This window comes from Capricornis sumatraensis, chromosome 11 (assembly GCF_032405125.1).
Source record: "Capricornis sumatraensis isolate serow.1 chromosome 11, serow.2, whole genome shotgun sequence".
Lineage (NCBI taxonomy): Eukaryota > Metazoa > Chordata > Mammalia > Artiodactyla > Bovidae > Capricornis > Capricornis sumatraensis.
The window spans coordinates 82034755-82062367 of NC_091079.1; the positions used below are offsets into that span (position 1 = coordinate 82034755).

The window sequence follows — 27613 nt, forward strand, 5'->3', positions numbered from 1 at the left end:
TAACTTAAAACTGCAATATGGAAGGGAGGGCGTGAAAAGGCAAGAGGAACCGAAATGAGGATGAAAAGGAAGGACTGAACAACCAGATCCTTGTCTTATGCCACCTAAATGCCATCAGCAGTTAACTCCTCCCTAAACAATTTTGTGATTATACATATCCCAATCCAGGTAACTTGCGTTGTATTTATGTTCAACTAACATTTTCCTGCGCAGACAAATCTGGGGGAGCGGAGGCTATGGGCAAGGTGGGAACGTCAAATGCAAAGTCTTTGTTGTTTTATCTGTAGTTCTAACTAGAAACCAATGTGTGTTGGGGGAAGCAGAGGGCGAGGGGAAAAAAAAAAAGCCAACGTCTACATGTCTTTCCCAGATAAACTTTAATCAGTTACAAACGCCATCGCTCGATTCAGATATTAGAAATTACCTGATGTGGCCCGTAAATCAAGACTCCCCGCCCCCCACCCAAAATCATCTCAACCATTCCCTTAACTGTTACCAACTCAGTATATTGTTAAGTAGTCAGCCTCAAACAGTCAGGGAGGTCTAGCCGGCAGTTCTCAATGAGACAGTCAGGCGTGAATCGTGAACTCACTAAACCCCTCAGATTGGTCAAACAACTGGGGTTTCCGTGGGAACGAGGTAAAAGGCAGCTGGTGAGAGAACAAAGGCTGCGCGTCCCAGGCAAGGGCCTCCGGCCCGCTGGCCTCACTGGGGGCGGGGGTGGCGGTGCGCCCTGGTGGCTGGCTCCCGGGTCGGTGACCCACGCCGCCGCGGCGCTGGCGCGCCTCTCTGGGATCCCCACTACCACCACCACCACGCCTCCGCCAAGCCGAGGCACAGGAGGACGCCGCCGAGACTGGAGTCTCGTGAGAAGGAAGGGGCGCGGGGGCTGAGGCCGGGCCGCCGCCAGAGTGAGTGAGCAAGCGACCTGTGAATCACACTGCAGGTCATCACCCGAAAGGACCAAGATCACGCGGCTCCCGGGGTCGGATGAAGCCGCCTAGAAGGGACCACGCCGAAGAGGAGGGGCGCCGGGGGCAGAGCGCGACGTCCCCTGCCGTTCCCGTCTCTGAGAGGCCGCCGTCCCGGCCAGGCCCCGCCCCTCGCACTTATGTAATAGGGACGCGCTACCATTGGCCCGCGGGACCGGAAGAGGCGCAGGCGCGCGTGCGGGTGGGGCGGTGGGGAGGCGGGGCGGGAGGCCGGGGCAGGAAGGCGAGTGGGCGGGGGCTGCGCGGAACAGGCGGCGCTGGGGAGACTGGGAGAAGTGCGCGGCGTGCGCGAGCACGAGGCATAGTGGCCTCCCTCAAGGCAGAGGCGGCGGGCGCGCGCGGCGGCGGCGGGTGCGAGTCGCGGGCTGTTGTGCTGCCGGCTCTCGCCTTTCCCCTCCTTGGCGGGTGGAGGAGGCCGAAGCGGTGCTGGGCGCGCTCCCCTTCCTCTCTCTCCGGCCACCTCCCCCCGCAAGCCCTCTCGTGCTGCGCGGTCTCTCCGACGCAAGACTGTCCCGGCCCGGGTGAGCGGCTGTGGGGGCGGCGCTGACGCCGCAGGACGCCCGGGAGCCGGGGTGGGGGGCCTGCCGGCTGGGTCGGCGGGGGCCGTGAGGGGGCGGGCGGGTCAGCGCGGGTCGCGAGGGGCCGCCGGCCTGCCCCGCCTCCTTGGGGGCCGCCGAGCCTGCCCTGTCCCGGCGCGGGCCGCCGGGAAGAAGGGGAAGCTCGGGCGCCCGCCAGGCCCTGCAGGTGGCCGGCTCGCAGGCCGGCGGCGGCGGCGGCGGAGCGGTAACCTTACCCGCTGGCGGCAGCAGCTGGTCGGTTTCCCTCAGCTTGAGCTCCCGGTGGCCGAAGGGGCCGGGTTTCGGGCAGCGGAGGCCCCCGGGAGGCGTGTCTCGGCCGGGGTCCGTGAGGAGGGGCCGCTAGGTAGGGGTTTCGGTGGCCGAGAAAGAGGAGGAATTCTCTTCCAGGCGGGAGAGGCCGGTCTGGGAAGGAAGGTGTGCCGGGCTTAACAGCCGGGCTCAGCGAAGTGCTGGCTAAGATAGACCTAACTGCCGGCCCTTTCATCCTCTCCTCTCCGAAAGGGACTTAGTTCACTAAAAAAGCCAGAGTCAAGTTGTTGTTCACTGCCCGGGCCTCTTCGTTTTCAGATACTTAATGGAAAATGATCCTACTTCCTGGATCCAAAAATTTTTTCTCTTACTCGTTTGTTTTGGTTTTAGGAGGCTCTTTTGGGGCAAGGCTTATACTTGGTACCTCCTGTAAGAGCCCCTCATATTGTAAGAACTCATTACTCGCTTTACTTACTTCCCTCTTTACAGCCCCCCTCGGAAGACCATACAAAATAAAGAGTTATAAGCCAGCTTTTAGGTATTTGTAAATGACTTCTTGCCCCTCAGTTCGCTGCTTTTAATCAAGGAGAAGTTATGCGTAGTTACGCTTAAGATTTTGTGGAAAACTCAGTTGGCTTGAGAGCAAGCCCTAAGTTGAGCTGTCCAAAAGCAGGTGGTTTGTTCGTTTGCATTTCTGCTTTCAAAAAGGAAATCAATGCAAGCGTGTCGCTAGAACTTAGGGGCCTGTCTTACGCATTTAGACTGATTTCAATTTCCTTTGCTTCGTGTTTTCTGTTTTAAAAATAACAGCAACCACAATCTTTTCTTTATTAAAGCTGTTATGTGTTTTTTGTTACTTTTGTGAGATGACAATGAGAATGGGAAAATATTGTTAATGTATTTTATCAGCAGTGGTAACTGCAAAAGTTGCTTTTTTCAGATCACTGCGTGAATATTTTAGCAGAACAGCTAATAACTTCTAGATATCAAAGAAACTTCTAGAATTAGTAGCTTACCATTTTATACAGTGTAAAACAGTTAAGAGGTTACCTCCATAATCAGTGTATTAACATACATGTCGTACATCATGTGGAAGAGTTCAGATCCTTGTGAAGCCTGAAGTATTCTGACTTAAGGTACTGATACTAAGACACTGAGACACTAAGAATGTTATAAACATTGAGATAGCATAAAGATTGAATACCTATCATTCAAATAATGCAGAAGTGTCCAAATCTGTTTCCATGGGAATAGGTTTGTAAACTTGCCATAAATATACTTTTTAAAAAAGCATTTCATTTGACTTGGAATTAATAAGGATTTGGTTTTTTAAAAAATAACAAAAATGGAAGTTTAGTCTTGAGTGGCTAACACATCTGATTGTATATACCATTATTTGATGGGAATGGGGTTCCTATATTAGGCTAGCCATACTGAAAAATTTTGTGATTTTTTGAAATGCTGAGCTGGCTTCCTAGAAAAGGATTGATCTTCCTTTGTATTTTGACTTTTAGGTTTGATGTTTAATGCTAGTGGGAACTTGTCCTATGGGTGTGCTTTTTTGTTGTTGTTGTTCCCCTTTTTCTTTTTGGGAGAAACTGGGGTGTTTCAGTGACTGTTTTGACCTCTTATCTAGTTAAGGTTCTAGTCAGAACAAGCTAACACTCTTTCCTGGTGAAGTTAATAAATGTATTGTGTGTTCATGTCCTGAAATGACTTAAAAGTGTAAAATTTAATTGCAGTGCTAGTCAAAACTATCCATAGGGATTCTACTTAAATCCTATTTTAAAGATCCTATTTTAAAGTATTTAAAAACCAGCTCCAACTTATTATAGACCTTTTATGAATAGGTTTAACTTGTTGTCTTAAAGAAGTCTTTATTGAAAAAATAAAAATGTTTCCCCTAATTTTTAACCCATGTTAATTTCAGATTGCCAGTAGTAAAAAGGGGTAGCTTTCATTTTTGTAAAAGTACCCTTATTGTTAACGGATATGAATTTGAGCAAGCTCTGGGAGATGGTGAAGGACAGGGAAGCCTGGCGTGCTGCAGTCCATGGGGTCGCAGAGTTGGACATGACTGAGCAACTGATCAACAACCCCTTTAATCTTAATAATTTGTCCAGCAGTCATATGAAGACCAATTTTTTTATTTTTTAAAGAAAGAATTGCACAGTAATTTTATGAAACCTAAGTATTCAAGAGGATGGTTGCCATTGCTCCTGTGAATTTCTTTAGAGGCACTGGATGACAGCTTTTATTTCTCTTAAAGTTGTAAGAATCTCGGGTCAAAGGGGAAAGTACTTTTGCAAAATGATCAAGTGATTGAGGAAGGAGCTAAACTGTCTTAGGTAAACTTTTGAAGATTACATACAGGAAAGTGTACAGTTCTTAGGTGTATAGTTAAGTGAATTTTTACAAGTGAACACATTTGTATAACCATTACCTGGATCAAAACACAGAACATTATCGGCACCCCAAAAATCTCCTTCATGTCCTTTTTTTTCCCATTGTTACTTCCTGGATTAGTTTTGACTGTTCTAAGCTTTATGCAACACAGGTTCTTTGTATCTGGCTTCTTTTCCTTTAACGCTGAGACATAACCATGTTGTTGCTTGTAATAATCCTTCCCTTTGAGGGCTGCATAGTAGTCCGTTGTAGAAGTCTGCCACACGTTGTGTATCTCCTTTACTGTTCAGAAGCATTTGGATTCTTTCCAGTTTTGGAAACAGATGCACTGAGCATTCTTGAACTGTACCTTTTGCTGTATAAAAATGTATTTGCATTTCTATTGAATATATACCAAGAGTGGAATTGTGAGATTACAGCGTAGGTGACTAGTTTTCTACAGTGGTTATATCAGTTTATCCTCTAGTAGCCTTGTATGTGAGAATTTGAAAATCCATACATTTTGATTGACTAGTGTTTCTATAAAACAGCTGTCCAGTTCTTGGGGTGTTACCGTACTAAGATTTCGCTCTAATGTCTCAACTCCTGTTTTCAGATATGGCTCGTGGACAGCAGAAGATTCAGTCTCAGCAGAAAAATGCCAAAAAGCAAGCTGGACAAAAGAAGAAACAAGGACATGACCAGAAGGCTGCTGCCAAAGCTGCCTTAATATATACCTGCACTGTCTGTAGGGTAAGGGGAACTGAAAGACATAGCTTCCTACAGCTGTACCACCCTGAACGTGCCCAGTCTTATCTGAAAGGCATAGCTCTCTCATGGACAGTTCTTTCATTAGGGATTGGTTTGTATAGGTTAAAATTTTGCAAACATAGCAAGAAAAATGCTTTACTTGAAATAGGAGATTTGAGAGGTGGTTGTGTTAGGAACCCATCTTCATTCTTCTATTCAATGATTTATATATATATGTGTGTATGTGTTTTGTCTGTGCCTTGAGGCACATAAGAATCTTAGTTCCCTGACTAGGTTTTGAATCTGTGTCCCCTGTAGTAAAAGCACAGAGTCCTCTAACCACTGAACCGCCTTAAAACTCCCAACAATTATATTATTAGAATAGCTCCTCTGGCCAGACACAGTTTTCTTGGTGTTATTGAGAAGGACTGAACAAAGCAAAAACCCTTTCCTCATGGAGAAAAAAGATGTCTTCTTAAGGGCAGATAATACACTTTGAACTTCATAAGAAAAGTCAGATTTACATTCTTAATTTAAAGTTATGTAAGACACTTCTGGTTATATACTTGGCCTTTTTTTTTTTCCTTTGCTAAATTTGTAGTTATGTCTACAAAACTAGAATATATTCACGTTGAGGGCTTTGACTAGCGTTAATGTGTTTTATTAGATTGAAGAAGAATCATAACAGCTGCTATTGAGTGCTTACTAGGTGCCACACACTGAGCCACATGTTTTCCATGTATGCGCCCATTAATCACACAACTCCTCTATGGCATAAAGTACTTTCATTCTTATTTTACAGAAGAGCAAATTGAGTCATGGAGAGTTAAATAACTTGTGCTGAGTCACCCAGCTAGTATGTTGGAGAGCTGGGATCTGAACCCTGGAGGTCCACCTCTGGAGCCCACCTTTGGACCACACTGCCATGAAGAAGTTTTCCTTAAATTCCAGGCTAGGGCCTTTTTTTGCCTATTTAAACTCACTACTTTTTCTTCTTAGTATTTTTATTTTTGGCTCCGAGGGGTCTTTGCTGCTGCTCGTGGACTTTCTCTAGTTGCAGTGACAGGGGGATACTCTGCAGGCTTCTCATTGTGGTGGCTTTTCCTGTTGAGGAGCACGGGTTCTGGGGCACAGGGACTTCAGTAGTTGTAGCACTCAGGCTTAGGAGTTGTGGGTTGCAGGCCCTTGCATGTGCATGTTCAGTACTTGAGATTCATGGGCTCTAGAGCTTGGGCTTAGTTGCTCCACGGCATGTGAAATCTTCCCAGACCAGGGATTAAACCTGTGTCCCCTGCATTGGCAGGTGGATTCTTATCCACTGTGCCACCAGGGAAGTCCCCTAAGGTCACCACCCTTGAAGTTATTAAATAAAAGTGCCAAAGGAAAAGTGCATGGTGAGGTTGTTCCAGTTACAACAGACTTTTTTTTTTTTTCGGTATGTCTGGGTAGAATTGGTAGTATGGATGGGAAGTGGCTCAGTTGCTCAGTCGTATCTGACTCTTCGCTGGGATTCTGCAGGCAAGAATACTGGAGAGGGAGTGCCATTTCCTCCACCAGGGGATTTTCCCAACCCAGGGATCAAACCCATGTCTCTTACATCTCCTGCGTTGGCAGGCAGATTCTTTACTACTGCACCACCTGGGAAGCCCATGGTTGGGAAGGGATATTGATAAGACTTGATTGATTCCTGGACTAAAGTTAATCTTTTATTGAAGTCATTACCAATGAAAGAATTCCTGACTCCTTAGAAGTTCTCATTAAGAGAAGAAATCTGTTACATTAAATAACTTGTTTTTATTGAGCTTTGATATACACAAAATGAGATTGAGCAAGCTTCAGATTCTGTTTGGAAAGAGACAAAGTAAAAGTAAATTTCACTAAATAACTAATGAAAAAATACTTTGAGTATTTTTCTAAAAATGCTAGAGTATCTCATAGAACTCACAACAACAACAAATGTTTATTTAATGTTTTATCTAATGTAATGTGCTTAAATAATAAATAATTGAATGTCTTTGCCTAGTTAAGTCAGTGTAGTATAGTATTTGAGGTCTGAAGTATCTAGTACTAAGTTAAACACGGGTACTGGACAAATTAAACTGTAGGTTTTAGTTTCCTTAGCACAGAAAATGCAGATAGTAAAACTGATTTAAGATTACTGGAAGATTCTGTGAAAAGTTTGGTAACAATGCTTAACATGTCCAGTAAATGTTATCTATTGTTTGCTGTTAATCAGGTAATATTCTCTGTGACCCATCCCTTTTTTATATGTGAAATGTGGGATATGCTATGAATTTCTTTGCTACAAAGTCCTTTTCATGTGTCAGCCAGTAAGTTAAAGGAATTTAAAAGTGTTTTGCAGTAGTTGTTGATCATGAGTAGGCTTAGGATTTTAAAAGCACACTTTTGTTTCATGAATCAGGTCTAACTCTTCTTTTTTGCACAATTTTAAAAATTAGACACAAATGCCAGACCCTAAGACCTTCAAGCAGCACTTTGAGAGCAAGCATCCTAAGACTCCACTTCCTCCAGAATTAGCTGATGTTCAGGCATAAAGTTGTTTACAGGTAATTGACATTTTCTTTTGTTAATGTCAGGTTGTATACAAGAGCAGAATTATCTTTTGTAATTGTAAAATTGATTTCTATCTTCTAGCTGAGACTTCATTACTGCCCTCTTTTAAGTTAACATTTAACTTTGCAATTGTTAGAAGTCCATTTCCCCAGACCATATCCTTTCAATGCCTTTGAAACCTCTAAGTTTTTACCACTGTAGCCAAAAATGGGATGAGGTGATGCTGGCCAACTCTATTCCAAGAATGGAGGAGTTTTCAGCTTAAAGAAAATGACCATTATAAAAGTGTTTGAGGATCTTGCTCCCAGAAATGATGCAGACTATAGTCTGTGAGTGCTTTTTTGTTGGTATTTGATGTAGAGTGCTTAGCAGAGTATGTTAAAATATAAGATAGGATGTAGGCATTCACTATAAACTGGACAGTCACTTGAAAATAAGCAGTTTGTACTTTCTGTGTGGTTGGATTTTTTTTCCTAAATGGTAATGGTATATGTATGAGAATTATTTCTTTTTATATTCATCAAAGATCTGTTTATAAAACTTAGTTGACAGATCTGTCAGGCTAACTTCATAGCTTAGGCATGTTTCGCTTTTTTTTTTAAAGACACCTGAAATACGTGTAAATCATATTTATGTAATGCTCACATTCACTGAACATCTTATGTTTTATAGGTGAATACGTGACACCTTTGATTCTTCTACTGTCTCAGACCTTAGGTAACAAACCTGCAGCTGCTTTTCTAACAAACTGTTGATCAGCAAACTAAAGGGGCTACAGAAACACTCATTTTTATGCTGTTCCCTTTTGGGCTTCATGCAAAGACAATTCTGTGTAAATGTACAGTTGACTCTGATTTGGAAATCTGAAAATCAGTCCATCCTTGTTATAAAAAATTTTTTTACAATTGTAATTATATTGATGTTCATATTGTGTAAAATAACTCATTTAATAAAGTAGTACTTTGATTTTACAACATCACAGGATAAATGGTTTTAGAAATTCTGTTCTTTCTACATTATTTGCCTTATAAAAATCTAATGAATTCATCAGCTGAAATTGCAAGCGCAGTTCTTAGGTCCTTTTCTCAGTTCAGGGGCAGGTTCAGAGTTAAACCAGAGCAGACTCATTCACTAATTTGTGCACAGGATTTTACTGGCAGTTGCTGACCTAGGTGAAGAATGACTTACCTGCTGCCTTAGTATATTGCAATCGTGTCATTTTTCCCTCTTCCTGTGATTGAGGTTGGACTATTTGAGCTTGCTATGTGACCTGGCTATACCTGCCAGCCAGGTATAGCCTGTAGATAACTGATATATTCTTCAGATTGGTTGGATTGTCAGTGAGCCCTTCTGACAAATTATGTTCTAAAGTATATGCCACATGAAATAAGCAGTCTGTTGTATAATATAAAATACGGAACATTTGTGAACTGGTAAAGCGCTATCTTTTATAAATTATACTTGATTCTTTGAAAATTGTTTAAGTTCTTTGATTTGAAATTGAAGTTCGTAATTTTGGAAGGGGTTTTTGGAAGTTAATAACAATTTGGCCAATTTATGAATGGATTTTGCAGTAACGGAAGGATTGGAATGACTTGTGGCTGGGTTAATTCCCAGAACCGTCTCCTTTCTTTCCTTTTTAAGTTAATAGTTGATTTTAGGAGTTTACTTTGTGCTGGTTCCTAAAATCAAAGACTGTGTATAGTATGACTTCCATGTGAACTAGAAAAGTATTAAAATAGGCCAATATCCACATTTTTTTTTTTTAGTCTTAAGGATGGGGAAGTGGGTTGGTTCCGATAAATGCAGTAAATCCTACCCAATTAAAAAAGACTAATTTTAGATTTCTTCTAATTTGCTTTTGCCAACTGTTAATACTAAGTGAAACCGCTGTAACTCAGTTTAAATTTTAGAGTTGATTTAATAGGAAGAACATGCAAATATTTACTGGTATTGCTTAGAACCGCAAATCTGATCCTGTGGATTGATTACAAAATGCATTCCCTCTTTCTGCTGTAACTCATCACTGCATTTGTTTTATAGCTGTGCATTTTCTGCCCACCTTGTTTGTCTTTAGTGTAAGTTTAAAATAAGATATTTCCAAGAAAAAGCTTCAGTGGTGATAGTTTCTTAGCAACTCCTCTTCTTATACTCTTACTTTAAAATAGTCATTTTTTCCATGTACTTAATTTCCTCAGTTTCAGAGTTATTATCTGTTAAATCCAAATATGTTGGTTACTAGAATATTAGAATTTGCCTAATTGCTTACAGTGGGTATTACAGAAGTTATGGTTAAATTACAATTTTAAAGTTTTTAAAAGTGCTTTGAGCATATGTATGTTTATGTTAGTAACAGATCATTTACAAACCTTTTACAAGTTTTGGGTTTTTTTTTTTTTAATTTGCTTTATTGACTGTAATTCAGAATAAAAGCATTATGTTCTTGTGTTTAACCCTTTTTTATAAGCAGCGGAAGACACCATATTTAATTAGATCTCAGTGATAGGGAAATGACTCCATTGATGTTGATAAGACATTCTTATACTTCATGTGAGGATTATTAGTGCAGTCCCCTTTTTTGGTGTTTGGCTTAAATCTACTAGAAGGGGAAGATTTTCAGCATCTTCATCATTTAATTTGAAGATTCTTTAACAGATGACAGCTTAGTTCGTTATAAAACTGTTATGGTGTCTTCGAAGACTTGATAAAATACACAGAATTGCTCCTGTTGTATTCTGTATTACCATTAGTTGCCAAAAGGAATGGGGTTAAGATTATACTTGTTTCCATTCTCTTTCTTATGGATCTACATCCCCATGTTTAACTGACACATTGGGGGCTCAGTTGTGTGCTGTAATGTCTTATTAAAGAAGATATTAAAGAAAACTAAACTAGTCTAATTTCTTCTACATTTTGGGAGGTTTTTATATTGCCTCTTCCCAGTTTAAAAAAATTTCTTTTCAATTCAGAATTGCCTCTTGAGTGTAGAATTGGTAGTTCTAAGGGTGACAGATTTCTTTCATTTTTCAGTGTTTTCCCTATATCTATTTGGGATCTATAGGATACTTAAGAAGAAAGAAAAAAGCTTTGCTTAGAACCTTGCTATATTGAATTAGTAGAGGAAATAATTGACTATTAATCTAAAAATAATACACAAAAAATGCTTAGATCAGTTAATTAAATTGGATAAGTCCTTAAAGACATAGACTCAGATTTGAGCTAACACTTTTTGTGTTATGTTAAGCTACTGTGTAGCTGATTAATCACATCATAATTAAACCCTGAGATGTATGTATCATGAATAAGGTAGACTTTACCAGCATTACTATTTTGCCCCTCCAAAACCTTTGTTTTTCATTTTTTAAGAATGTGGATTGTACTGTACCTGTTTTAAAATGTGGTTAATATAGAGGGCTTTTTCTGTAATACAGTGACCCACCCACCACAGTCCAAACTATAACTGAAATATATTTAAACTTCTGTTTCTACATTAACTCATTTGTGCTAGAATTTTCATTTGGGGGCCAGTTTTTGGTATGGTTTAGTTTTGGTCAGAGAATATACTTTTTAGAGTGTATCACAATGAGGATCAACACTAGGGGGTTGTATTTACTGTGACTTTACATTCTGAGATCTTTCAAGCTAGCTTAATTTTATCTGTTAAAGTTTCAGAAAACTCTTTACTCCCAGTGTAAAGATTTAATAAAACATCTATCTCTTTGGCTGAGAAAATAGATGTTTTGTTAATGAAAGTACAACTTGTCTTTATTAATTGTGGATTACCATATTAAACTGAAAATTAAATGTCTTCTATTTTAAATGTTCTTTGGCTATACTGTTTACTAAGTTACCATCCTTTGGGAGTTTTTTAACCATTGTGTAGCTCCAATTTTTTGTATATAATACAGCTCCAAATTTAAAATCTACTCATAGACAGACTTCAGTCATTTATTTAGATCCATAAGGGTATATCTGTATTGTGAAGTAATTCTGTTAAAATCATATTCCTTTCTAGTCATTTTTAAATTTATACAGTATCATTGTTTCTTACATGATAATAATAACAGCTTAGGGTTTGGTAGACAGAAGTAGTTCACTTTACACCACTTGTGTTGTAAAATTCAGAATGGGACCTGCATTTTAGGATTCTAATTTATTAAAATTTTAATTAAGAAATAGGCCATCATAGTATTTCCTCTAACAATGTTAAGTGTTTCTCAGAATGAGATCTATAGTTAAGGTGACCATCTCTGGTTTGCCAAAGACACCACTTTGGCTTAAATTTTGATTTCATATTAATTTATATTTAATATCAAAGTAATATTGTATGTAATCTACTTCAAAATCTCAATATTGCCTCCTTCACTCATATCAGTTTCTAAGGTCACTGGCCACGCCCCCGCAGCCTGCAGCATCTTGGTTACCTGACCAGGCATTGAACCTGGGCCCACAGCAGTGAAAGCCCTGAGTCCTAACCACTGGACCACCAGGGAATTCCCTGAAGTGCTTTTTGTAAACGTTAAGTTTATTTTATTTTTTAAACGACTATGGTACCCAGAAATTCTTAAATGGAAATGTGGAATACTGGCAAGGTTTGTCTTTCAGAGGCCTTGAATCTGTTTTGTTTAATTATTTTAATATATCCTACTGAGACTTAACTAGCTTTTAAAACTCCAAAATGCCTCTATTCACAGACAGTCATATAAACTTCATATTGTTTGTTCCGTATTATTCAGACTTTTGATTCCTGCTCATCATTTTATCCAAAGGACTTAGGGGAAGTGGTCAGATGGGTTAAGAGGTACTGCCTGTTAGTATAGAACACTTGTACTGAGGAAGGAGGGAAGTCTGTAGCATTGACTGCAAGTCAGACATCCTCTGGGCTAACCACATTGAAAACTTCTGATTTTGATATAGGATGCTTCTACATGTTATTTGACTTGGATCTCTGAATTTTTGTTTGTTTGCTTTTCTTCATGGTGAAGAAGGTTTATCCAGGGAAGAAACACTCCATACGCAGAATGTGGGCCATCTCGGAAGGCAGGAGAGGCAAGAGCAGCCTCTGAAATTTTTCATGAACTCTTAATTTGGGGATACTTGAGAAGTTGTAAAGGTAGTACTGGAAAGTTCTTCTATCCCTACACCCGATTTCACTTTACCCTGATATTATGATCTTAGATTATTCTCTCTGTCAGAACTAAGAAACCATTGCTGGTATGTTACCAGCTGCAGTTTATCTGTAATAGCCTTTTTGTGTTCCAGGATCCAGTCCAGAATACCACACTGTATTTAGTTATTTCATCTTTTTTGGTCTCCTGTGGCCTGTGATTGTTTCTTAGTCTTTGCCGTATTCTTTATGACCTTCACAGTTTGGAGCTGCATGCAGGTATATTGTAGAATGTCTCAGATTGAATTTGTCTTTTTTCTCATGGTTACGTTGGGGTAACAGGTGTTTGGGAAGAAAACCACAAAGGTGAAGTGCCCTTCACCTATCATCTTGGAGATGAATGATCCCCACGTGACATCACTGGTGATGTTAACCTCTGTCCCTCGGTTAAAGTGCTGTGGGTCAGGTTTCTCCACTGGAAAATCACTAGTTTTTTCTTTCCATATGTTGTCTTTTTAAAGTACTGGGATGTCCAGCCCTTACTCAAGGGGAGTGGGGATTTAGCTCCACCTGCTGGAGGGGAAAATATGTACATTATTTGAAATTCTATAAGGAGGATTTGTTCTCCACATTTGTTTATTCAGTCATTTATTTATATCCATATGGACTCAGTACTCTTATTTTGCTATTCAGATTATTCTGGCTTTGGCCATCGGGAGCTCTTTCACATTGTCTCGCATGTCTCTTTGATAATGCCCCGTTCGTTTTTGAGCATTTCCTTATTGTGGGAAGCTCTGGGCTAATCTTGTGTGTTCCCTGCACCAGCCCTGGAAGGAGCTATTTCTCCAAAGAGACCTGATTTCTTTTATTGGAGAATGGTATTTAGAAACCAAGATTGGGCACTGGATATGAGGGGGTTTGTTTTTATTTATGAAATGTTCAACTGTTTTCTACCATTAAAATTATCTGTGGGTTGTGGGGAAGAAAAGTATTGTTCTCCCAGATCTTTAGGCAGTAGACTGTGAATGAGTAGTTTTCAAAACTGCACATCATTACTGAAGCGTGCTCTTTAAAAAATTTTTGTCGTTTTATTTTTTTGCTTTTGTTTCTTAAAGCATTCTGTTACTGACAATAGTTGAGAATAATATATGTGAAGTTGTTCTATAAACTGTAAAGTGTTAGTCACTCAGTCATGTCCAACTCTTTGCAACCCCATGGACTGTAGCCCGCCAGGCTCCTCTGTCATGGGGTTCTCCAGGCAAGAGTACTGTAGTGGGTTGCCATTCCCTTCTCCATACAAATTGGAAAGCATTATATAAAAGCGATGAATTATTATAGAAAATGTAACAAAGTTCCCTAATCTTTAGAAATTAAAATTGTTTTAAGGGTTCCCATATTTATATAATTTTAGGCTATATTAAGTGCTCTGCATGTCTTAGAGACAGTAATGTCGACAGGAATACATAGGAAGGAGATGGTGTGTGGGTTGGAGAGGTTGGCCTGTGCTGGGGAGGAGCAGTGCACGGGGGGAGCAGAGTCAGGGTGGCTGGATGAGCTCAGGCAAGGACAAAGTTTCTCTGACAGAAAGTGAGCAGGCAGCCAGAGCAGCAGGCTTGTGAATGAGAGCCTTTGAGTCCACGGCTCAGAGTGGGAGCAGGCATTCGAAGGGGAGCAGATTGTGCGACGCGCGTACCCTGCAGTGAATAGCTCATTTTACTCCCAGTACCACGGGGGCCTTTTCAGGGTTTGGGGACAGGGAAGTGACATGTTACTAGGATTAATATTGAACTGTGAGATATGGTGTTGGTACTGTTTTGATAGAGACCTTTTTACAACCTCTTGCACTTTCCCTGTCCATAATTGAACTTGGGATTATTCAGTGTCATTAAGAATGCAGATTTACAGGTAGACTTTTGTTCTGCTGTAGTGCGGTGGTGCTGTGAGGATCCAAAACCCTGTGTTTAGGGAGGTTTGCCTCTGCTCTAAATGCCCCCCAACAACAGCAAGTCTGTGATATTTGGGTCGGGAAGATCCCTGGAGAAGGCAATGGCAACCCACTCCAGTATCCTTGCCTGGAGAATCCCATGGATGGAGGAGCCTGGTAGGCTATAGTCCACCAGGTTGCAAAGAGTTGGACACGACTGAGTGACTTCACTTTCACTATAAAAGTAATACATTTTCATTATCTGTGGAATTCTGGGGAATATAGTAAAGTTGAATATTAAAACATCGTAACAGAAACTTCTTGGTGAATATTCTGTCTCACATACACACATATATACCTGTGCATACATGGCAAATATATTTAAGTTAATACACACTTGCATGTGATTCTTTGCATATTATGTTTTTGTGCTGTGCCATTTTGCTAACATAACAAGTGGAGTTTTCTTCATATAAAGTTCGTAAGTGAATTTTTGTGGAGTCAGTCCCTAGGTTTGAAAGACCCTCTGGAGGAGGCCATGGCAACCTACTCCAGTATTCTTGCCTGGATAATTCCGTGGGCAGAGGAGCCTGGCAGGCTGCAGCCCATGGGGTCACAAAGAGTCGGACACGACTGAGTGACTGAGCGTGCAGCACAATGATCCATAGGGTAGATTTGCTATAGGTTTTTTTGGTCGTATAATAATTGCCCTGTTGATCATTTAGATTTCCTCAAATTTATGCAGAAGGCTTTGTTTCCACATTTAGAATTCAGCATCATAAACTTTAAAGCTCACGCAAGGAGGTAGGTCATGATTCTGAAGAGTGTGTTGTACTTTATTAAAATAGAAGATGAGAAAGAGCCTGAGCAGAAGGCTGGTAGCAGAGGGGAGCAGGAGCATGCTATGCTTGACCTTGATTATTGCATCCCCTTTTTGGATACTAGCACTCTTCCTTGAATTTGGTAGCTTAAGCATGGTGTATTGTATTTCCTTAATTTGTAGTGGAGCTTGAGCATCTTAATTATATGAAGTACAGAAGTTATAGGATCTGTCTATACTACTTGCTGGACATCTTAACAGATAAAGTGTGAAACCACAGTTTGCATATAAGGCATATTTTTTATTCAAGGATGATGAAATTTGCTTGATTTATTGATATTCTGCCTGTTACAAAGAAAAGGACATTTTTATTATGTGAGTTCAATTTACAGTAACAATAGGCTTTTGTGTTTCTAGATCTTTTGAGATTTCTCATAAAAATAGATAAATAGATTTCTCAACCAAATAGACTGTATTTAAGCATGGGTTTGAGTAGCCAGTATTTCTGATAGGAACAGAGTTCCTTAAATAGAATAGGAGGTTGTTTAAAGCTATACTTGAATGACCCAGTGAGAAAAAGGACAACATCCAGGTTCAAATTTGGCTCTGCTTTTCCCTAGCTGAGTGAACTCGGACAGGTCACTTCACCTTTCTGAGCTGTGGAATCTTCAGTCTCCTTACAAAATGTAGAAACCTAATAACTGACCTTAGAGGATTGTTCTGACTTAAGGAGTGAATGACATCCTCAATATGAGTCCCTTCCAGTCCCTGATGCTAAATAAGCACTGGTGCTCAGTAACTTAGCTTTTCTCCCCTTCTCTCCCTTTCCTATGCCCTTCTTCTGAAATACAGTGCATAATGTGTCTCATACATACCCTTCTTGTTTTTTTCCTGTTTCTTCTTATGCTTTTTCTCACTGAAATGCTTTCTCTTCTCTTCATCTAAGCCCAGGCTCGTGTGGATGTAATATCCATTCTTCAGGACTCAACTCAGGTGCTGATTTTTTTTTTCCTTGAAGATCAGCATTTTTAAAAAATGTGCTAAATGTGGAAGAGAGGAATACATAATAAACATGCCTCAGTTCAGTTCAGTCGCTCAGTCATGTCCGACTCTTTGTGACCCCATGAATTGCAGCACACCAGGCCTCCCTGCCCATCCATCACCAACTCCTGGAGTTCACTCAAACTCATGTCCATCGAGTCGGTGATGCCATCCAGCCATCTCATCCTCTGTCATCCCTTTCTCCTCCTGCCCCCAGTCCCTCCCAGCATCAGGGTCTTTTCCAGTGAGTCAACTCTTCTAACGAGGTGGCCAAAGTATTGGAGTTTCAGCTTTAGCATCATTCCTTCCAAAGAACACTCAGGACTGATCTCCTTTAGGATGGACTGGATCTCCTTGCAGTCCAAGGGACTCTCAAGAGTCTTCTCCAACACCACAGTTCAAAAGCATCAATTCTTCGGCACTCAGCTTTCTTCACAATCCCAACTCTCACATCCATACATGACCACTGGAAAAACCATAGCCTTGACTAGACGGACCTTTGTTAGCAAAGTAATGTGTTTGCTTTTTAATATACTATCTAGGTTGGTCATAACTTTCCTTCCAAGGAGTAAGCGTCTTTTAATTTCATGGCTGCAGTCACCATCTGCAGTGATTTTGGAGCCCCCCAAAAATAAAGTCTGACACTGTTCCACTGTTTCCCCATCTATTTCCCATGAAGTGATGGGACTAGATGCCATGATGTTCGTTTTCTGAATGAGCTTTAAGCCAACTTTTTCGCTCTTCTCTTTCACTTTCATCAAGAGGCTTTTTAGTTCCTCTTCCCTTTCTGCCATAAGGGTGGTGCCATTTGCATATCTGAGGTTATTGATATTTCTCCCAGCAACCTTGATTCTAGCTTGGGCTTCATCCAGTCCAGCGTTTCTCATGATGTACTCTGCATAGAAGTTAAATAAGCAGGGTGACAATATACAGGCTTGACGTACTCCTTTTCCTATTTGGAACCAGTCTGTTGTTCCATGTCCAGTTCTAACTTGCTTCCTGACCTGCATATAGATTTCTCAAGAGGCAGGTCAGGTGGTCTGGTATTCCCATCTCTTTCAGAATTTTCCAGTTTCTTGGGATCCACACAGTCAGGCTTTGTTGTAGTCAAAGCAGAAATAGATGTTTTTCTGGAACTCTCTTGCTTTTTTGATGATCCAGCAGATGTTGGCAATTTGATCTCTGGTTCCTCTCCCTTTTATAAAACCAGCTTGAACATCTGGAAGTTCATGGTTCATGTATTGCTGAAGCCTGGCTTGGAGAATTTTGAGCATTACTAGTGTGTGAGATGAGTGCAATTGTGTGGTAGTTTGAGCATTCTTTGGCATTGCCTACCAACTATTAAAAATAATGTTAAGGAGACTAAATTTTAGAAGGGTAAAGTTCCTGAAAAGCAGTAAATAAAAATAATTTACTTGTTTCAGTTAAGTCACAATAACAAGGAATGGGTGTTGGGTAGTGCTGCCTTAGCAAATCCTGTTGATACGCCATATATTTTGTGAAAGTCTCACTAGAAATGAAACGAACCCATGATAATGAAATACTAGAGGGACACATGATCTCGTTGAATGTTAAATTTGGCCTTGATTATAATCACAACTCAGCTGTGTAAATTCACAAAATTTGATACTCACATCTGAACTGTCATTCTAGGATGAAATGCTACCCAGGTGAGAAGCTGCCCAGAGGCTAGAGATAGATAATTTGTGTCTTGATTTTCAGAAAACACAAGAGAGAATGTTAAAGAAAGTGCAGGATGGGAAATGTGCTCTTAGTCTCTAGGTAAATGTGTACACCATCTTTTTACTGTGAACCTCCCTTTTCCTCGCTTGGACTAATGTCCTGTGTAGTTGAGTCGCATCCCCGTCTCCTGAAGCTGCTAGGTGGGGTCTCCATTGCCCAGCAGGCGCACGCACACACCTGGGCCGTGGCTGAGTCCTGCACCTGAGGCTGCAGCGCGTGCTCAGAGCCTGCCCCTTCCACTGCCGTATTTGACGCCATGCTCCTGCTGTGTGAATTACTCGCTGTCCTGAGTAACTCGCACTACCCCTTTCTTGCCTCCACATAGTTTTTCTGCCTTGTAATGAGGGTGTCAGCTTTCTTCTCCTCTGTTTTTTGAGGCCTATCTCTGACATCCTGATGCATTCCAGTTCTCTCCTAGCCACCTGGAGTAGCCTTACTGTTGCAGCATTATGTATATGGTTCTTTTAGGGTTCTTAAGGAATTGGCTTATTTTTGTGTCTACCTGAATGTTAATGGCAGAGCATGCAGCTGTTTTCCAATGGAGCATTCCTTAAATTGCCAGAAACCATTCACAATGCTTTTGTAGATTATTTTTTAAAAAACTTCTTTGGATTTACTTTTTTTTAGGGGGGGATTTACTTTTTTTTGGTGACTTAGCCCACAAAGAGTACTTGTTACAGGCAATGCTGTACATGTAGAATACTTTATAGTTTACAGAATATTTGTCCTTTTATGACATGCATGTAAAAATATACTTCAGATCAAGGGGCAGCTTGTTAACATGTCTTAATTTCAACAAGGCAGTGTAATTTATTGTAATCAGGATAGCAAGATTTCATACAGGTAGTAGTACATTTGAGTGGACTTTAATTGTGAACTTCTGTATTGATGGGATTAATAGATATGTGTCAACATGTCAAATTCCATAAAGCCCTGTACTGTCCAGTGTAACCTGTGTGTGTGTGTATTACACGCATATGTATATGCATGTGGTCAGTTTACAGAGGACACACAGTTTGGAGGGAAACTAAAAGAGAGGTCTTACAGGCTGAAACACAAGTCTCACCAAGAAGAGGCAGTTTAAGTGGGAGACATGTACATCTAGTTAGGATTTATAGAAATTGCCTTTGCAAGCCCAAAATTGGCACAGGAGTCTATCTCAGCATTTTTTTTTTTTCATGTGAGAACCAGTGTGTCAGTTTATTGTAGGTTTTTAGGAGTCAAGCATGATTTATCTGCTTTAAAAGATAGGAATGCATCTTTTTTTGTTGTTGAGTCGCTCAGTCATGTTAGACTCTTTGTGACCCCATGCACTGTAGCCAACCAGGCTCCCCTCTGTTCATGGGGATTTCCTAGAGGAGCCTGACGAATGCGGTCCATGGGGTTTCCTAGGCGAGAATGCTGGAGTGGGTTGCCATTCCCTTCTCCAGGGGATCTTCCGACCCTGGGATCGAACCCGCATCTCCTGCATTGCAGGTGGATTCTTTACTGCTGAGCCATCAGGGAAGTCTGAACACATTAATCACGCAAAGCCATCTTTGTTCCATTGACAGCTGGTTGTCATTTTTAAACTATTTTTGGCTGTGCTGGGTCTCCATTGCTGCATATGGGCTTTCTCTAGTGGCAGCGATCTGGGGCTACTCTCATTTGAGGTATACAGGCTCCTCAGTGCCATGGTGTCTCTCATCGCAGAGCGTGGGCTCAGTGGTTGTGGCTTGCGGGCTCTGTAGCTGGTGGGCTTCAGTACTTTTGCCACACGGGCTCAGTAATTGTGGCCCATTGGGTGTATTTGCACTGTGGCATGTGTAGTCTTCCCAGACCAGGGATCGAACCCACGTCTCCTGCATTAGCAGGCAGATTCTTCATCCGCTGCACCACCAGAGAAGTCCAGGAACGTTATCTTCTAAGGAGTTGTGACCCTGGTCTCAGGATTTAATGAAGGTCAGGTTCTCGATGTCTCATTGCAAAAAGAATTGAGTGAGAGACAAAGTGATTGGTAAGAAGTGGATTTATTTAGAGAGAAACGCTCTCCACAGAGAGAGAATGGCCCATCTCAGAAGGCAAGAGGCTTTGTTGTTTTTAAATGAAGCATTCCATTCAGTGAAAGAAGAGGTCTGAGATGGAGAGTAGACAGTTGACTGTGTTAGCGACTTTCCAGGGGTCTCCCTTCCAGTGAGGGGGTAGATCTGAAGCCATGAGTGAGATGACCTCATTGTAAGAACAGTCATTGCAGTGCCTGGATCTATACAGTAGATTATGGCTTAGATAATGGATAAGATAATGGCTTGCTTTCTGGAATGCCATGGAATAAGCGTCTCTTCCCCAGAGTTCTTAGCAAAGAGGTTGCCCAGTCATGTCTGGGCAGTGCAACAAGATTTTCCAGCACTTGGAAAATCTATCTACTTTCCCTCCTGCTATTGTATTTTGATCAAGTTTCATCACCAGGAAAATAGAAAACGTAGTGGAAAGAATTGCTCTTATTATTTTAACATATGTGCTTGATCTTTAGTTGTCCTCATCTTTCTCAGATACAAGTTTTAAATAGAGGGGAGTATTGAGTCAGGATAGGAGACAGAATACCTTGATCACATTTGGATTTGATAATACCTTGATCACATCTGACAACAGGGTGTATTTATGGTCAGTATTCTAATAGATTCCTAGATATCACACTTAGTGTTTCTTTTTATCACAAATAGTATTGTAGTACTGTAAATATTATTTGTCAAGAACATTCTTCTTGTCAGTGGACTCCACATTTAAATTACAAGTTCTCTTTAAAAATATCTATATGCTACTAATGTATTTATTGATCACATGCGTGTACTTAGTAAATTATCTTACATTAGCACCTGAAATATACATGCCTAACTTTGGAAACCATTGCTCTTGGGCATAGAAGTTGGGCTCTTCATTTCCCATTTGTTATTAAGCTGAAGAGTTTCTGGCAACTTTCAGGTGCCTAGATCTATGTAAATTTGTAAAATGATATGAAATGTAAAAAGGGGCCAAGCCATGTATAAAATGTTTTGCAAACCATGTGAAAGAGTGTTAGATACTTGCCCTTGAAAAGTGGACTGGTAAGGGGTGGATGGCACCTTCTTTTGAGTGTTTAGTACATATAGTTTGGAACATGATGCTGGACTTAAAGAAGTCAGACTGAAGAGAGAGGTTTGTATTAATATGTATAAAGATGATCTTTTAAACCTTAGAAATAGATCATATCTTTGAGGCAGCATATAGTCAAAAGAGCAAGCAGCTGAGTATAAAACTTAGGAGAGTTTAGAGGATAGATAGAGAAGGAGCTGGAAACCGTAACTGAAAGAGTAGCCTAAGGGGTCCTCGGAGATACAGGCTTGAGGAAGAGAAGAAGAGCGAAGGCTGGGTGGTCAGGGCTGTGTACTACCATTAATTTCATGAGTGCCACTTTGTGCCAGAATGGAGTCAGCACATTCTTAACCTTGGAATTCATCTTCCAGATGCTGCCCTGGGGTTGAGGGAGTGCCGTTTCAGGACCTGGAAGGGATGGAAGCTGAGTGGCAAAGAAGGGGCAAGTGTAGACCACCGACTGGGAAAGCGAGCCAGTGTCACATGGCCGGTGTCCATCCAGGCCATCAGGGCCTTTATCTGAGCGGCCTAAAGCACTGACAGCCTGGGAAACCTGTTTGTAGCTGCCAGAAAAAAGTGCCAACCATTTAAAAGGAACTGTGAGGACATTCAGTTTTTAGGCCTAATCAGCTTAATTTGTAATTAAAATGTAAAATATTTAGAAATAGCCTCTGAACACATGCTCTTGGATGTTTCTGCCTTTGGGGATGTGTACACTGTACTAGCCTTCATTGGTGGCGAGAAAATAGAGTAACCTCAACGCGGCTACCCGTTGTTGGTTGAACAAGGTAATGCAGACCTTGTGATATCCTCTCTGGCCGCAGTTTAACCCCTGAGATCCATTTTACTCTCTTATTTGCTTTTGGCTGCACTGGCTCTTCGTTGCTACACGCGGGCTTTCTGTAGCTGCAGTGCACGGGCTTCTTATTGCAGAGGCTTTTCTTGCTGGGGAGCATGGGCTCTAGGCAAACGGGCTTCAGTAGTTGTGACTTACTGGCTCCCGGGCATGCAGACTTCAGTAGGTGTGACTTGCTGGCTCTCGGGCACTTGGGCTTCAGTAGTTGTGACTTACTGGCTCCCAGGCATGCAGACTTCAGTAGTTGTGACTTGCTGGCTCTCGGGCACGTGGGCTTCAGTAGTTGCAGCACAAGGGCTCATTAGCTGTGGCTCAGGGGTTCTAGAGCACAGGTTCAGTAGTTGTGGCACTCGGGCTTAGCTGCTCCACAGCATGTAGAATCTTCCCGGACCAGGGATCGAATCTATGTCCCCTGCATTGGCAGGTGGATTCTTATCCACTGCTTCACCAGGGAAGTCCCTGTTTTACTCTCGTAAGTTAAAAAATGTAGCAGTGGTTATTTTCTTGAAAAACTCCTGGAAGTAGAATTTTCAAAGTACACACACTAGCTCTCCATCAACATCAGTTACAAGGTCATGTGTCCCCAATGTTTGCCTGAGGAAGTGGTGGAGGGGCTGTGTAGAAGCTCTTGGCAGCACTGGGAAGAGTTTTTTTTAAGTAGATTGAAGTGTTTTTGTTTAGGTATAGAGCCCTTTGAATGGTGGGTGGTGTGCAGTGTACTAATGTGTGGTTTCCAGCTGTGAGAAGCTAGTTATTAACTAGTGATCCTGTTACATACCAAAATTTGTAGACTGTTTATGAATTAGAATGGGTTCAATCAGGACCATCCCCCACAGGAACCCCACTTAGTTGTATTTCAGTGTATGCTCTCCAGAGGGAAAGAAAGCCACCAAGAGTCATATGTGTCAGACATGGGAATGTCAAATGGCATGTGTCTAGAAGCAGGAAGGAAATACTTTGGAGTCACTGATCTCAGCCTAGAAGTAAACCTGGGTTAAAATCCATCGCTGTCATTTAGAATCTAAGTGTCTTTAGTAAACTCAAGTCATGCCCCTGAATCCTCACAGTCCACCTCTCTAAAATGAGAGCGAGTTGGGCAGTGAGCACTGAACACAGTAGAAATTAAAACAGAAGCATCTCCTGTCAGCCACCCCCACGGCAGCACACCCTGAGAAGGCAGCTGTGCAAGTGTGTTGCTGGACGAGGCCGTCCGTCTGGATGGGTGTGGGTGTTGCAGATATTTGAAGATTGCAATATTTTGAATGAATAGCAGTGGGAAAATTCTTTAGCTCTTAAATGCTTTGGAATTTTTCTTCAAAGTCATCTAATTTTTTCTTAGTCTTCTTGGGGATAAGTTTTAGTTCTTGATGGTGAACAGGTCAACTAATACATACAGATATAAGAATAAGTAAAATTCCTTATTTTTTTAATCTATACAAATTATGCAAATGGTTTGCCTTTTGTTCTGGTTTTGTTGGCTGGTGGGTTGATTAGATTGTGTTTTGCTTTTCAGATTCAAAATGGTACTGTTGTTTTTAATGATTTGTTTGCGTTGTGTATAGCTAGAAATGACCGGTGGTCAACTTATTGACAACAATGACAAAGACTCTGCTCCTAAACGAATCTGGGTCACTGTGACATAAAACACCTTGCAAGCTCTGACTACGAAGCCCACCAACTCTATGTAAAACCAGACTTGGCTTGTTCTAAAAGGTTCTGATAAGAGAGACTTCCACTTTAACAAAATGCCACCAACTGCTGGTATGAGCGAAAGCTCCAGTATGAGGGAGGCCTGCCTCATGATGTCACAGCTCAGCTTTCACTGCCATTTCTGTAAGAATGTCAACATGACCATAGAAAGCGAAATTCACTAGTATTTTTCATTTGGTTCTTGAAAGTCTTGTAAGTATAGGCCTAAGAGAATAAATCTTGTTGTGGGCTGTTGTGACTACCATCAGATTTCTGGGAGAAGACAAATTAAAAGGAAAATGCATTTCAAAGACTTCTGTGCATCAAGACAATGAAGTGATCTTCAAGCCCAAGTATAGCGGTTTTGCGCGCTCATATTCTAAGGTAATTCTTCATTAAAATAATTTAAACTAAAAGAAGGAAAAAGTCCAATATCAGACATTGCCACTTAAAGGGTTCAAACTAGTTGGTGCCCAATTAACCTGTGTCCAGAACTGATTTTTAGCTGTGCCAGCCAGTATGGCCCTGCCAGTTAATCAGTTAGGAATAGCCACTGGCCTGTGATGCCCACTGCTTCAGCCATCCTGTCCTCGGCCCCCACCAGCCTCCTCACGTTGGAGCGCTGGCATCTGACCCGAACGGGGCTTGTTAGACTGCATGCCAGCACCCGCCTGGGATCTGGTCTGATTAGCCCATCCCCTACTAGCTGTTACATACCCTGCTTGGAATGTTCATCCCTTTCTGTGTCAGGGATGCCGGAATGGCACAGCAGTGGGTAATCCAAAACCCTCCGTTTGGCAAGTTTTTTGTTAGCACTGAATACAGAAATGTGATGTATGATTGAAATGGTCAAGTGCAAAACTGCTGGGCACGCCGAGCCTCAGGCAAAACATCGCATGCTTGCTTAACTCTTCTGCCCTACCTTTTCTCTCTAAAACACACAATTTTTTTTTTCCCCACTGCATCCTGGGAGGACACCGCTTGTTTTGTCTTTTTATCATTTGATCTTGACATGGTACCTTAAGTCATGTAGTGTCAGTGTCAACAGAATACTGTCAGTGAAAGATCGCTGTCAGATTTGGTTTTCCCAAGCTGCTGTCTTAACACTGACATCCATTCGCTTTTAAGGAAAGGTAAAGTGTAACTCTGCCCTGTGGTTTACTGTTTCTATCAAACCTTTTTCACTGGTCTCCCAAAGATGTAGCAATCTATTGTTTAAAATTCTGACCGTTTGGGCGAGGGGCGGGGCAGAGATTGTTGTCATTTGGAATGAAGCAGTATGGTGTGAGAGTTTAGAACATGAGCTCTGAACTCCCCTGTGTTTGAGTTTCAGCCTTCCCCTTTCCTGTGTGACCTTAGGTGGGTCTCTCAACCTAGCCATGAAATAAGGATGATAATATTGTGCTGAGTTAATTACCTCTTAAAATATGATAGAAATGTGAAGAGCAGTGTGTGCCCTCAGTCACGTCCAACTAAGAGCCCAGGCTCCTCTCTGTCCCTGGGCTGCTTCAGGCAAGAATACTGGAGTGGGTTGCCATTTCCTGCTCCCGGGGATCTTCCTGACCCACGGACCAAATCTGTGAATCCTGCGTTTGCAGGCAGATTTTTTTTACCACAGAGTCACCTGGAAAGCCCATAGAGCAGAGTATTTGATAAATGTGAGGCCAAGCACAATCAGCCACCTAATTGTCTGACCCCATATAAACTGTTTCAGTATTTGGTATCTGAATTGTTGGAGAGTATCAGGTGACTTTGGGACCTCTTGATCCTTCTGAGTTTCAGTAAAATGCAGATAATACCTCCCTGCCAGTGTTGTTCTGAGGCTTAAATGGGATATCCCACATAAATGGGATAATGTGAAAGAACCTATAGGACAGTTTCCTCAACAAATAATTACTGAGTGGCTTTATAGGTACAACATTGAAGCAGATAGTTGTGGTATCCATGGAGTTTGCACAGAGTAAGACTAAGTCTTAATTTTTCAATCAGTGAAGGCAGAGAAATGCCACTTAGACACTTGTATATACTTGGAAGTGTTAGCCGCTTAGTCACATCCGACTGTCTGTGACCCAGTGGACTGCAGCCCACCAGGCTCCTCTGTCCCTGGGATTCTCCAGGCATGAATTGCTGGAGTGGGTTGCCATACAGGTTATAAAAGCACACATGCTCCTCCTTCCTGAGGAGAGCAGGTTTCATTCTCACAAAATTACTAAAGCTTTCTGAACACCAGCTGCTACAAAGATTTGTGTTACTAGAACCAAAACAAGGGGCAAGAGTGGTGGCTGAGGGACTCATAGATGCCTGAGCAAGGGCCTGAGTTGTGCCAGTCGGTCATGTCTGCAACTCCTGTGGAGACAAATGTCAAGTGAAATCCAGACTACAGCTAGTGATCCGGAGCCCTGGCAGCAGGGGTCGGGGAGGGGCCGGGGGGGGCGGGTGGTAAACCAAGGCTCCAGGGCACAGCTGGTATTCTTTAATCTCTCCTAGTTGAAGGTCATGCCTGGAAGGGGTATGGGAAGTGAACAGATGGTTTTATATGTATTGTCAAATAAGAGTGTTTTTTTTTCTGGACCTTGGTTTATAGTATCAATAGTTCAGGGTTCTGAAGGGGCCCCCGGGAAACCGTTGCCAAAACAAGATTGGAACTTTTGTAACAGGTCAGGATGAGAGCCTGTGAAGAGCAAAAGGAGAAGGGCAGGAACAGGTTATGAAAGCCTTCAGACCATGGTGCGATTCTCAAACCCACGAGGGGAGGAAGGGGAAGAATTAGGTAGAAAGCTCCTCAGATTGCAGTGCAATTTGGAGAAAGCTCCCAAAAGCTTCTCCCAGAGCTTCTCCCAGACTGATGGCATGCCCCCGAAGATTGCCCAGGAGAGGAACTGTGTGCAGGGCAGGGGTGATGCAGCTTTGTACTCTTGCTGAGCTATCAGGGCGGGGGTTGGGGTGGGGGGACAGCCTCGTGTGATGACAATAGTGTGGGTCGGAACAGTCCGTAGCTGGGGCTGCCACTCAGCCAGACTTCCTCGTAGCTGACTGGTTGGCTTGAAGCCGAGTTTAGCAGCACACTTGCGGGGATGCTACACACCCTAAATTGCATACCTTTTTTGGGAAACTGTGGCAGATGAAGGTTGGCCCTTAAGAATCCTATAGGTGAAAGGACCCACATCTAGATCATTGTTAAATTTTGATTGCCTACATATCAGACACTGGGGTGCCACCCCGAGCGTGAGAGCAGGGCCTCTACCTTCAAGCCGTTGGTAGTCTGCTGGGCAGACAGGTCTGTAGATGCCATGAGGGTATCACAGCTATGTGCTCCTCTCTGTAGGGTGGTCACCAGGTTCCTCTCTGGAGGCAAGCACAGGGGCCCTGAGGCAGGGAAAAACGTATTCTAGAAGTGGGAAGAGATTAATAGGCTGGAGTGAAGCGAATGCTCCAGGGATGGGATGGCATGGGCTGGGGCGAAGAAGCAATCAGGAAGCAAGGCTTTTGTGGGCCGTGGTGAGGCTTTGGGACTTTATTTTAAATGGAAATGGAAGAACTGAAGATGTTCAGAGAGGGAGAGTGACATGTTAAATCTCAAGAGCGTTCTTCCTGCCGTGTGGACGATCATCTGGAAGGTGGCCAGTGTGATCGTGGAGACGGATTAGAGCCTATGATTGTAAACCAGATGGGTTGTTGGAGACTTGGGCCTGAGTGCAGACGCTAGAGAAGGGGACCAGCATAGAAGATATTCTAGAGGTAGGAACGTCTGAGCCTGCTGATGGCTTCTCTGTGGACGGAAGAAAAGGAGGAATCCA

The 27613-nt window shown here is 42.0% G+C and overlaps 1 protein-coding gene across 1 annotated transcript; it reads left to right on the plus strand.

The window, feature by feature from the left end:
• The first annotated feature begins 1273 nt into the window (after nucleotides 1-1273).
• ZNF706 (zinc finger protein 706) lies at nucleotides 1274-10351 on the plus strand. The gene is made up of 4 exons (XM_068983677.1): nucleotides 1274-1513; nucleotides 4821-4957; nucleotides 7414-7521; nucleotides 8201-10351. Exons 2-3 carry the CDS (start codon nucleotides 4823-4825, stop codon nucleotides 7507-7509), a joined length of 231 nt encoding a protein of 76 aa, XP_068839778.1. The 5' UTR covers nucleotides 1274-1513; nucleotides 4821-4822; the 3' UTR covers nucleotides 7510-7521; nucleotides 8201-10351.
• Nucleotides 10352-27613: the final 17262 nt, after the last annotated feature.

Coding starts and splice junctions, on each gene's coding strand:
- ZNF706 (XM_068983677.1), top strand. CDS start 4,823: ATGGCTCGTGGACAGCAGAAGATTCAGTCTCAGCAGAAAAATGCCAAA. Junction 4,958..7,413: donor ATACCTGCACTGTCTGTAGG/GTAAGGGGAACT, acceptor TTTAAAAATTAG/ACACAAATGCCAGACCCTAA.